General features: G+C 39.9%; 1 protein-coding gene across 4 annotated transcripts in view; it reads left to right on the top strand.

Annotated features, from left to right (window-relative positions):
* Positions 1-13,168, top strand: part of PRKD1 (protein kinase D1) — a 295,104-nt gene that overhangs the window by 215,826 nt on the left and 66,110 nt on the right. For all 4 annotated transcript variants that reach the window (XM_050953862.1, XM_050953861.1, XM_050953863.1 and 1 more), the window contains 2 exons: positions 3,923-4,054; positions 8,431-8,591. In XM_050953862.1, coding sequence (XP_050809819.1) covers positions 3,923-4,054; positions 8,431-8,591 — 293 coding nt within the window. The remainder of the gene's footprint in view (positions 1-3,922; positions 4,055-8,430; positions 8,592-13,168) is intronic.

Raw genomic sequence — 13,168 nt, 5'->3', positions numbered from 1 at the left:
CTAGAGATCTGCTCCTGCTGTCGGTGCTGGCATTGCCAGTGGTACAAGAGCCAATGGTGTCGGTGTCAGAGGGCAGGAAAAAAACATGTGACTACTAGCTATAGCTCGGTACTGAGGCCCTCGGTACCGTCTAAGGGGGAACTGGTCATGATGGCCCATCCTGGTCTTCCGTGCCTTGGAACTGGTCACCAGCACAAGTGGGAACTGCTCCTCTCTGTTCTCTAGACAGAGATTCCTCATCATTGGAATCCTATATCTCCCGCAGCAACCGTCCCCGGCAAGCAAGTTGGTACTTCTCTGCTATGGACCGGGGCCGGGCATTCTGTCAGTTGCTTGGCCTCCTGGACAATGGCAGGTGCCTGTACAGTGGTCCTTCTGGAACCCAATGGCGTTTTCCCCTACACAGGGTTCTCGATCGAGACTCTCCTACTCGGTGGCCTCTGAGGGAAGAGTACTGCAGCCCCTTCGAGCAAACCCAGATCCAGACTCCAGTACCAGACTAGTACTGACTACCAGGAGCCAACACCATGTGACTCAGCCGGTGCTGAAGGCAAAGACCAGTACTCCCTGCTGGTGCAGGATTCCTCCTCTTCTTCTCCTGACAAGGCCTCTGGCAGGAGCTGACATTGCACTCTCTCATGACAACAATAACACTTTTCTTAAGAAAGTGGCCCAAAACCTGAGCATCTAGATGGAGGAGGTTAAGGAATCCTCCCACTCTTTGTTGGACATCTTGGCCACAGTGGGCCTGTCAAGAGTAGCCCTTCCCTTCAACAAGGCCATCAGGGACCCAATAAAAGCCCTATGGCAAACCCCAGCATCCCTACCTCCCGCAGCCAAAAAGGCCAAAAAGAAGATTTTTGTCCTGCTAAGGGATATGAATTTTTACATACTCACCCACTCCCAGTATCCTTGGTGGTCTCAGTTGCCAATGAACGAAAGTGACAGGAGTTACCATGAGTGACCCCTAAAGAAAAAGACTCTAAGAAGCTAGACCTGTTTGGGAGGAAGGACTATTCAACTTGGGGTTTGCAGCTCAGTTTTGTGAACTACCAAGCAGGTTATGACTTAATATTTTGGACTCCTTGTTAACGTTTAAGGACTTGATGCCCCAAGAGGCCAGACGCGAGTTCTCCTCTTTGGTGGAGGAGGGGAAGTCTGTAGCAAGGGCTTCCCTACAAAGGATCCTGGAAGCTGCAGATTCAGAAGCTAGGTTCATGGCCTCCGCAGTGGTTTATCCGTAGAAGTTCCTGGTTCCAATCCTCTGGCCTCCCACATGAGGTCCAACAGACTCTCCAGGATCTTTTCTTTAAGGGCACTTTGCTCTTTTCAGAGCAGACAGACTCTAAGCTCTATGGCCTCTAAGATTCCAGAGCTACTCTGAAGTCCCTGATCGTACACACCCTAGCATCTATGAGAAAGCATTTTATGCCCCAGCCTTCCTTCTGGTTCTTCCCTCCACCATCCCAGGAGGACTGTCAGAGGAAGAGAAGCAGAGACTTCAGGCAGAGACCTCCACCTCAGTCCTCTCGTCATCAATGCCTGCTTCCCCAAGACATTCCAGGCACTCTAAGCACGTCTTTTGATGGGACTCATGGGGACAGCATACCAGCCACAAAGACTTTGGATCCAACCTGAACTTTGTTTGTGGACCACTTGTTCCACTTCCTTCGGGCATGGGCCTGTATTATTACAGACCCTTGGGTACTAAGCACAATAGAAGTGGGATATACCCTCCAATTCAATTCTCTTCTGCCCACTCCATCCTCCTCCCCATCTCTCTTCAGGAACCCTTCTCATGAGCACCTTCTAGCCCAAGTAGGGTGACCAGACAGCAAGTGTAAAAAATTGGGATGGCGGTGGGGGGGGGGGTAATAGGAGCCTATATAAGAAAAAGACCCAAAAATCAGGACTGTCCCTATAAAATCAGGACATCTGGTCACCCTAAACCCAAGACGTGCAGAGCCTTGGAAGAGGTTCCACAGAATTTAAGGAGTTGAGGGTTCTGCTCCCATTATTTTCTAATCCTGAAAGCCAAGGGAGGTTTCAGATCTATCCTGGACCTGTGGCAGCTCAACAGTTACCTCAAGAAGCTAATGTTCCACATGGTCTCATTGTATTCCATCATCCCCTTCCTAGATCGAGGGGACTGGTACATCAGCCTTGATTTAAGAGACACTTATTTTCACATTTTGATATTTCAGCAGGACAGAAGATTCCTCAAGTTTGTTGTGAATCACATGCACTAACACTTTGCAGTTCTCCTGTTCTGCCTATTGGCAGCACCATGTGTGTATACAAAGTGCATAGTGGTCGTAGCGGTCTTCCTAAGGAGGCAGGTTTACCCTTTCTTTGACGACTGACTGGTCAGAGGCTGGACTAGGGCTCAGGTGGAGTCCAGCATACATCTCATCCAGTCAAGCTTCTGGGATCTAGGCCTACTAATGAATAAGCAGAAATCTATCCTTTCCCTGGTACAGAGGATAGAGTTCATTGAAGTGGTGCTCAACTCCGACCAAGCCAGAGCCTTTCTCTTGGAAGGGCAGATTCAGGCAATCATAATGCTTATAGAACACCTCAAGGAATGCCTGATTATAATGACATGGAGTTGCCTGAGGCTGTTGGGTCAAATGACCTCATGTACTTAGGTAGTTCAGTAGGCAAAACTTCGACTCAGACCTCTCCAGGCATGGCTAGCTTTGGTGTACTCATCAAAACCCCACCATCTGAACACGATCCTCATGGTTCCTCCCCCCGGGTCTCATCTCCCTTGGTTGGTGGCTGGACCTGCTGGTGGTTTGCACAGTCATTCCATTCTCATGGCCCCATCCATTGCTGTCCTTGTCACAGACATATCAGCACTGGGCAGGGCGCACTCACACCTACATCTCAAAGAACAACGGTTATGGAAAGGTTAGTAACTGTTTTTGTTTTTTTAGCATTTGACTGGGCAAATGGTAATATGCTTCCTGTTAAGAAATGGTCTGCATCAGTGGCCCTTCTTGATCCACTTTCATTTTCCGTGTTTGATAATGACTTGCAGCTACAGTGTTCCCACGCAATGTATCTTAGCTTGTGTCTATCTTCACATAATGATGCACTCTTATAAAATAGTGCTTAGAAAAATTTCTTGAAATTTGGTTGAATCCTTTGCTAATTTATGGCAAAGTTTTAATGCACTAATCATTCTTTATGCCTTCTCTAGAAAACAGATAATACTCATTCTAGATTACCAATATGTTGTTTATCACGTTGCCTTAGAGAGAGTCTTAATAAATCTGGATGAATGTAGCAACTACCTCATACAACCATTATGAAAAAATGGCAAATAATCACTCCTTAAAATTTTGATGACAGCATTTACAACAATTTAAAAATTAAAAAAATAAATCCTTGGTGAATACATTACGATATACTGTAAAAATGAAGGATTATAAATAATGAAAATGACAGGCTTAGACGTGAGTTCAATAGATATTATGAACAAACATTTCATAAATACACAGGTTTTAATAGTTGTGAATATGATAGCTCAGATAAGAGATCAGTATTATTCTAAGCAGTACAAAAGTTGGAAAGGAAAGTATAAAATTTTTCTGCAACTTTAGTGTACATCTGAAGGACTGGCAAATATACTTGGAAGCACATTTTGGTATGGCTGATAGTTACTAGCATTTTATCCTTAGAATATTTAAAGCAATTGCAAATCCATACTTCTCTTTCTATAAATTAAATTCTGCATTAATAAACAATTCTGTATACGATAATGACCACAAGAGAGAAACTCAAGATAACAATGATTATATTTCAATTATATCTGGAAAAAAAATCAAATTACCTATTACAATAAAATATCACATAATGACACAGATTAATTATGGTATTAAGTAGCTTTATCTTTTATATGTTTTTGTTTTTACAGCTTCTGCCACATTTGAAGACTTTCAGATCCGTCCCCATGCTCTGTTTGTTCATTCATACCGAGCACCAGCCTTCTGTGACCACTGTGGAGAAATGCTGTGGGGTCTTGTGCGTCAGGGACTTAAGTGTGAAGGTAAGTTACATTAGCATTTGCTTTCCAATCTCAGTCAGTCAAGTGTGCCACTTCTGTGCTTGACAGTATTTCAAAATAGTGTGGGCACCAGAACTATTCTTCTGGTCTCCAACTGGCATCCCATAATACATTGTGGAAACTGGTCAGAATATAGTGAGCCTGGAGCCAATCCAAGATACTGCAGAGTACTTATTGAGACAGCAAAGCAGTACAATCAGTGCAGCACAGTGCTGTGTGGACATATGGAGTAAAATCCTGATTTTGGAGTTTGATTTCCATGGATCCAGGATTTCACCCATGGTTTCTAATTCAATATGGGCTGTACTGGTGCAAGTACAACAGAGTGAACAAACAGATGGTTTAGTTAAATTGGTTTAATTATGGTGGTATAAGCAATAACAATGCAACTTTTCTATATAGACAAGGCTTTGATAAGCAAACAGAAATTCTGATTTTGTATTTGCCATGTGACAGAGAATGCTTCCTTATTTAAATATTCCCAGCAAATAAGGGCAAAGATATTAATGATGGAATTCGTATAAAGATTTGAAAGTAAATATTTTAATGGTTTGTGCTATCTCCTATACTACTACGTCAAGTAAATCCACTACCGTTTCGCTAGTCAATATGTAAATGCACCCTCAGTTAAAATTCTAGGAGTCGTGTGTGCATGAAAAAAAACACAAAACTCATTGCATACCTATTGGATGGCTTTCATTTCAAGGGACAATCACACAATATAGTCTCAAAGTTCCCTATGTTCCACATTAATTTGGTGTTCATTCCCTTTTTGCTATTGAATATTATTTACATAAAAAATGAAGAATATCTAACTGAGATTGTAGCCAGAATTTTTTACACTAAAAAGTGAATCCCACATGTTAATTTTCCTCCCTGAATTTTTTGTTTGTTTGTTTTCTTCATTTTGAGTATTTGGCGCACACTGCATATTTGAACGTAGGCAGGTTGAGAGGCATGGCTCATTGTTTTCAGCAGGGGCTACACTGACCAGGGTTACTCCACCCATCATGGATAATTTTTTGAAAAATAAAAAATAAATTTGTTTTTCTCATTTTCTTGTCCAGTTTTAGGCCCTGAATCTTTTTAAAAAATTGTTTGTGGAGTCTCTATTATCTTCCCTAACATTAAGTAATGATGCAAAGCCATCAGGCTTAGTGGAGTCTGTATGATTTGTACTCCAGGTATGGTTGAGATGGTTACGCTGGCAGAAAATAAGAAAGGCATGTGAATTTGCCTAGAAGTGTATTCATTGTTGAACAGAGTCCTTACTGGTTAATTTCATCCCCTCTGAATTGCTTATTTATAAGCATTTAAATACTTATAATGACCAGAGTAGATTATTTAGGAGGAGGAATTCAACAGATGTAAGCCATTATTCTGCTGGGGAAATGGGATCTACTCTCTTCCCTTTTAAAAAAGATATTGTGTTTAAATAAAGAGTAATTTTGTATGGTTTTCTGACCTAACTCATTGATAAATTGAGATGACAGAAAAAGGACAACATGAAAATAAATGTAGCAATTCCTGGAATAAAGATAATAATGGAATAAAAATATTGTGCGAATTCAAAACAAGATGCTTAGTATGACTAAAGTAACAAGAACAGTGATGATGATCTTTCTCCTCCTGGCCTAGAATAAATGAACAAATGGTAGCTGAATGCCTGAATCTAGTATCAGAGGGGCAGCCCTGTTAGTCTGTATCCACAAAAACGAGGAGTCTGGTGGTACCTTAAAGACTAACAGATTTATTTGGACACAAGCTTTCATGGGTAAAAAACCCACTTCTGCAGAAGCATGGAAGAAGAAGTGCATCTGAAGAAGTGGGGTTTTTACCCCCAAAAGCTTATGCCCAAATAAATCTATTAGTCTTTAACGTGCTACTGGGCTCATTGTTTTTCTGAATCTAGAGAACCTTTCTTGGGACAACACAGTAAACTTTCTGAATGTCTGTTGCTTTGGAAAGTCTAGCTATTTTATGGGTACATTTGTAATCCTTACTCTTCAAGATATCCAGGCTTCTTTAAAGGGAAAAAATGTATATCCCATGTCATCTATAGACAAATAGTAATAGTGTTGGCTGCAAAATATTGTATTGTTTGAAGTGCAAAGATAACTAGATTTACTACTATTGATGTTCACTTTCATGTGTTTAGTTACAGGCTGTGTTTACACTACATAATTTACAGAGGCCCAGCTGCAGAACATTTGGTGAAGATGCTCTAAACCGATGCAAGAGAGCTTTCCTGTTGGCTTAATAACTCCTGCCTCCATGAGAGGCGGTAGCTATGTTGGTGGGAGAAGCTCTCTCACTGACATAGCCCTGTCTACAATGGCACTTAGGTTGGTATAATTTATGTCACTCAGGAGTGTGGATTATTCACACCCCTGAACAACGTAAATTATACCAAAGTAATTTGTAGTGTAGACATAGCCTTAGTGTTTGATATTAGTTGTTGGTAAGTAATAATAACTTCTTTAAATCTCATGGGTCCAAAATCTTATATTCACTGGCATCCTCGGGAATACCACTGGGTTCATTGGGATTGAATTGGATACAAATCAACAAAGAACATGAAACATTTTTTGTCAGCTTTCACTTCCCCCCTTCTTTATTTAGCCATAATCTGGTACTGCTGTCTCCAATTGCAAACTCTCCTCCCTTCACAACACCAAATGCCAGGCTAGACTCTCTTCCTCATGAGGTCTTGTCATACTATAAAATCCAGAATTTAGGCACAGAGGAGGGTGTGACCCACAAACCTTTTGGTGGCAAGAGTGCATCCCAAAGGTCAGGTGTATGCATATTAAGTTTACCAAAAGGTGGCATGTGAAATCTCTGCCAAGAGTCCACTGGTCATCATAATCATTGCGAAATGTATGTACGAATAAAGTCTACGGAATTGTGTATCTGTACTGAAAATTATGTTCTTAAGGTATGTTAGGGCCGATCCGCTCCTGTCACGTAGGAAGGAAGAGACACTTTTATGTCTCTCTGCTGGTAATATATGTATTGAGTATTGTCCGCTTCGCTACAATCTGAGCCATATGCTAATCAAGAGATTGTAAAATTGCCAAGAAAGAGGAACACAGGAAAACAACAGCCAGCAGGGAGGTGGCCTGCTTATTAGTAAAGATAATAGTTGTGGAGGTATAATTGAGGATACAGGGAGACACCCTGAATTTTTTCCACTGAGAAGGAAAGTTGACAATTTAGCTTGTCTCTTTAATGGAAGATCCCAGCGAAGCCTGCCTGTAATACATGGGAAGGATTTGGGGTAAGCTCTGCCCTATAAGACATGACAGTAACTCGTTAGTTAAGTCTAGGCTCTAGAATGAGTGTTATGATTTTATTTTGTATGTAACAATTTGTTTCCAATATTTCTACTTGCCGTCTCTTGAATTTCTATACTTTGTTAAATAAAAGTTTAATCATTTGCTCTATAAACTTATCTAAGAGCCATGTGTTAAGTGGAGCTGTGATCTGAGGTGTATGTGGTAAGCTGGGGTGTACTGTTCCTTTGTGAGCAGTAAATCTTTGAATGCTGAGAGCATCCAGTGGACTAGTGGCTGGGCACTCTAGAAAGATGCTTGGCTTGGAGGACTTGGGGTTTGGAGTGTGCCTATCGCTAACCTGCATAGGGCCAGCAGAGCCTCTGTAGGCTAAGCGGGGAGTGCTTGTGTTGCCCGTGCTGGTGGAGTCAGGAAGCTTACCCACAACAGGTACAGGCAAGGCTTTCTCACACTAAAGGCAGGCGGAAGTCTCACTCTGTACCCTCAGGAGGTGTCACAGAGGGTTGTCCATGTCTAATCTTTATCTGAGGAAAGGCCTTTCTTTCATGTAAATTTCTCACACCCTGGGCCTAATTCTTTTATCTGATTTTATACCAGTATAACTCTACTGACTTCATTAAAGTTGCTCTTGAGCAATACTGGTAAGAGATCAGAGTATAGATATTTGCTGTGATGATTCTCACTTTACCCAAAGCATCTGTACTAAGCTCGTGTTGGAATGTTGCCAATGACTAACATGAAATTAAATCTTTTTTCCCTACCTCCCATGTACTGAGTATACAGCCACCATAGTGCCTTCCGCTCATAGATTCTTGGCAAATGAATGACTAAGACTGAGGTTTGGTCATGGTGGTAACTTTTGGAAGTTTATTGAATTATATATAAACCACTGAGATTTCCCTTAACACCTTTTTAAACAAGCAAAACTTAAAGCTAAATAGCAATGCTGAATAACAATAGCTTCAGTGAAAATTAGGATGCCATTTTTTTCAATATAAACATACATTTCTACTTTATTCTGAAATAATCTTTAATAGGAAAGTTTCATGTTTTCCTTTTCAGGATGTGGTCTAAACTACCATAAGAGGTGTGCATTTAAAATCCCGAACAACTGCAGTGGTGTACGTAAAAGACGACTCTCAAATGTTTCCTTAACGGGACTCAACACTGTTCGGACAGTATCTGCAGAACTCTCACCTACCACCCCAGATGAGGCCCTTCTGGTATGAAATAATCTAATTATTAAAATAATAGACTGTTGCAAAAAAAAATGAAATTCAATGTTTTGTAAATTTACCACACTTTGTTGTGAAAAAGAGCACCTTAACACAACAGGAAGGGTACTGTCTTAGCATATGAATGCATATTTGTCAAGCTCTGCTTCCATCATAACCCTAATACAGTAAATAATCCATTTTTGAAGGATTATGGTATTTGAGGGTCTGGTGTGTCACCTTTTCTTAGATGAGTAGTCCAAACTGATTGTAGAATTGGAATTGGTATATAATTTAGAATTGATATGACAAATATGTTTACTCCATAATTGAAAAAAAATCTGTTATGTCAAAGCTGCATTTGTATTGATTTGTGGTACAGTGAAAAATGGCCTCAGGAGAACACTTGAAATGGAGCTCATTAAATATCTGAATAACTTCTGCTCTTGGTTTTGTGTGTGCTCAGACGTTTTTCATCTGTGTAGTATATGAACCACAATGATTCCTACAGCACTTTAACTAGTACTCGGAATAGTTTGCTCTGCAAATAATCCTTTTGTATTTGGTGTTGTTTACATGTGCATCTTGTTTTAGAAAAGAGGATTAGGTTTAGGAAGAAATCTTAGGGCTTGTCTACATGACACCAGCAAAGTACTGGGGTGTGATTTATCAAGGACTCTAATATGCTGCACTCTAACTATCCCATATAGCTCCTGCTGGCACACTCTCATTCACGTTAACATTAATGTGTTAACAGGGTCTACATGGGACAATTGGAGCGCTTTACTAATCACACTGCTTTGTCACATGCTTTGTAAACAAGCACTTAGTATAAGGGTGATAACCAGCTTCACTAAAATAAAATAGATGTATTTATGTATTTCATTTAAGAACAAAAAGTTAATGACTAGAATAAGTTAGGTTACTATATATTTTTTGTCATGGAAAGGGATACCTAAATAGTATACACATTGCCATAATTAATATATTTTAATAGCTAAAAAAGCTGTACTGTGCACACAGAAATGAACCTCATGGTAAATAAAAGTTTAAAAACATTTTAATTCAAAAAAGAGGAAAGAATGTATAAGCATATGAGAATAATTGTTGTCTTGTTTTCTTTCCAATTAAAATGTTGCACTTATTGAACCTGACATACGACAAGAGCGTCATTCAAATGACATAGACCTAGTGTTAATGCAACACCATCCATGAACCCCAATTATCTACAGATGCCATTAATTATCATTAACTTACTTAGAAATTCAAGTGCACATTATGAATACATATAAAACCTACTTAAAATATTTAGAACAAAAAATAAAGTTGCAGATTGTGCTTTTCAAGGTTTATTTTAGAAATGCACACTTATTAATGTCATTACAATATTGATAAAAATAGAATGAAGAGGCAATGTGACACTATTTTAGATTGTTTCCAGAACTGTGGTTAAAAGGGGTGAGGGGGGAGGGCTGCCACTTTATTTAAATTTTAAACAGCTTAAAATTGCTGCAGGACTTAGTACTGCCAAAAAAGACACATTGGATTAAAAAGGATAAGATGCTTCTCAGGAACAATATATAAACGTTAATATTCGATTATTATATAACCTTAGGCTGAATTTTGAATGCCATGTATGGAAAGGGCAGGACATTATTTTTTACTTTGCTTGATGCGTGATTACATCTTAAGAGTTTGCTGTTCCTAAAAAATAATTGTTACAAATAATTTTGGGAGGCAAGATGTGTTAGAGTATTGGTGACTGAATATGGAACCTTTGTCAGTTAGGCCATTTGTCTGTATCCAGCCCAGTTAAGTAATGATTCAGATGATCATCTAATGTCTGGTTGGTGTCGCCTACGTGTACACTTCTACCTCCATATAACGCTGTCCTTGGGAGCCAAAAAATCTTACTGCATTATAGGTGAAACTGCGTTATATCGAACTTGATTTGATCCACCAGAGTGCACAGCCCAGCCCCCCCGGAGCACTGCTTTACCACCTTATAGCTGAATTCATGTTATATCAGGTTATGTTATGTCAGCGTAGAGGTATAATAATTGGGTGTCTTAGCTGTGGGTCTCAAGGCTGCCATTATTGTATGTGTTCTGAGCATAGTGGACTTCGGCTTTCAGAGCTGTCATTAAAGCACCTTTCTGGAACATTAAATAGATAGTGTCTGTTGTAGAATGCTGAACAATCCTATTGATACACTTTTCTAAAGTTTAGGGGTGTTCTGAGGCTTCGGTTCAGGCCTCTCTATATACATGCTCTGTTAATTGTACAGCTCAGTTGAAAGTTTCAGTTTGTTAGACTTCTGAGACTGTGCCTGTCTGCTTGTTGGACACTTGTTCCTTGAATTATTTAAACACCTTTATTAAATGCCATTTTAAAAAAATTATTTTAAAAAATTCCAGATTGTTACTCTAAATTTCAATATGAAGAAATATAGTAGGGTTTATAATGAATGCCAGTGCATATATATTAGTAACATTTCTTTTCTTTACAGATCATTAACTCATACAATGCTATCATTTTCCTACCAAATTATGGTTGGACATATAGATGGATAAAATCAAAACCTTTAACAAGTAGCAGGTCAAATGCTTAAACCTTGAGAAATTAAATAGGTAACTTACTAATTTTCCTTTTCTTCCAGAGGTAAAAATTTCCATGAAGAAAATACTCCTCATTTAGGGCCAAATTCTCAAAAGTGACCTCTAAAATTGCACCCATTGTTTTTGCATGAATACTTTTTCCCGTGCTTGTTTTTTGTACATATACACTGTTAGCTGTCGTCATTCTTATCTCTCCTTTGGACTCTCTCTTTCTGCAGTGTTCATTTAAAGCCATTTTTGTTGTAATTTATATTGTGATAGCAGTTGAAAGCCCCAACTAAAGATCTGCCTTGATTAATCCAAAGTCAAGCCAAACATAGCCAACCTGAACCCAACCTGAGAGTTCTAGTCATTTTCAGACCAATCCTGTCCCAAACCTGACACTTCCCCCCCAAACCTGTGTTAGCACTGCCATGTTGTCCTTAACACGCGGCTTGGTGTGGGTTTCCTGCAAGCCTAGGCACATGATTCATCTCTGGCTGTCTTGTGCCCATGAGGTTGATGCAGAAGTGGCTATGTGTCCTGCTCCTGCTGACCGCCCTCGCCTCGCTGCACTGTGCTTGCTGCCAAGTGAGAGGCACTACAATTTGTCAGCACACTCACTCCACGGTGAGTTTCTTTAAGGTGGTTTTGGCCAGCAGGATGAGGCACATACAGCCATTGCTACATAAATCCCACGGACAGGAGAAAGTGATCAGCGAAGACCTCCCCTGACCCTGAGAGGGTTAGGTGGTTTTCAGATCCAACCTGACCCAGATCCGTTGGTTTTGAGACAGGTTGCAAGGATCTGGTTCCAATTTGGACAGGACCCAATTGCATTTGGTGCTGTACATACAAAAAGAAGACATCGTCCCTTTCCCAAAGAACGTAAAATTCATCATCATCACTCATCATCATCACATTCAGTTGAACCACTAACCATGTGCTCTAACTGCTATGTAACCTTGTTTTGTTGCATCTTAGATGTCGTTGTGCTGCATGCAGGCACCATGTTTTTTTTTCTCTCTCTCTATTTGCTCTGTTCTATGGACATAGAACATTTGTGGGCACTAAAAATAATATGCTGAATAATTTGAACACACATAAATATCAGGTAGCTAGATATCTGTCTAATACAGATATAAAAGGCCTAATTTTTGTGTGCAGATTTAAGCATTAAAAATGCATGCCTAAAACTTGTATGTGCAAAATGATGACTACAGTTTTAAAGAAAATGTGAAGATGCTGTATTAAGATGCCATATTTTCACAGAACATTCAACCTTGCCTCTAATTCTGCTGTCTCAGTTGTTGTGGGTGAGCAGACACACTCAATTAAATACATTTCTTATAAGCTTTCCCTCCAGCTCTTTCTTCTTTTGTTATTCTCCATAAAAGAGTGTGACAGCTTTCTTACTGAGCTGATTGATTTGGGTGTATTCAGAATCCGTTCTGCTTGGTTTAGTGACTAAAAGAAATGTTAACTACTTTTTACTCCTGTTTACCCTGCAGACCCAACACAGCTGAGAGTGAGCAAGTTAGAGTCTATTCCTGGAAATGTACCATCAACAGAATTGTTAACAAAGTTACAAAGTTTGACTTCCGTGTGAACCCAAAAGAACCCAGCTTTAGTTTGAGACACTTAAGACTAGGCATGTCTACATTGCCCTCTGTTTGGACAACAGGGGCATGAATAGCAGTGCACACCGAAGTGCTGCTTTGTAACTCTCCTGTGTGGACACTGCATGCATATATTAAAAGGTTCCTAGTTTGCATTAATATAGTCCTGTTTAAAGAGGACCACATTAACGCAAACTACGAATCTTTTAGATTATGCCGTCAGCGTCCACACAGGGCAGTTACAATGCAGCACTTTGGTGTTCGTGCCCCTTGTAGTTCAAACTACAAGGCAGTGTAGACAAGCCCTTGGTTTGGAGGGCAGGCAGTTGGGGAAAAAATCTCTTTACTTTCAACATGAGTAATTGACATG

This window comes from Gopherus flavomarginatus, chromosome 5 (assembly GCF_025201925.1).
Source record: "Gopherus flavomarginatus isolate rGopFla2 chromosome 5, rGopFla2.mat.asm, whole genome shotgun sequence".
Lineage (NCBI taxonomy): Eukaryota > Metazoa > Chordata > Testudines > Testudinidae > Gopherus > Gopherus flavomarginatus.
This window is presented reverse-complemented; position numbering and strand designations above follow the sequence as displayed.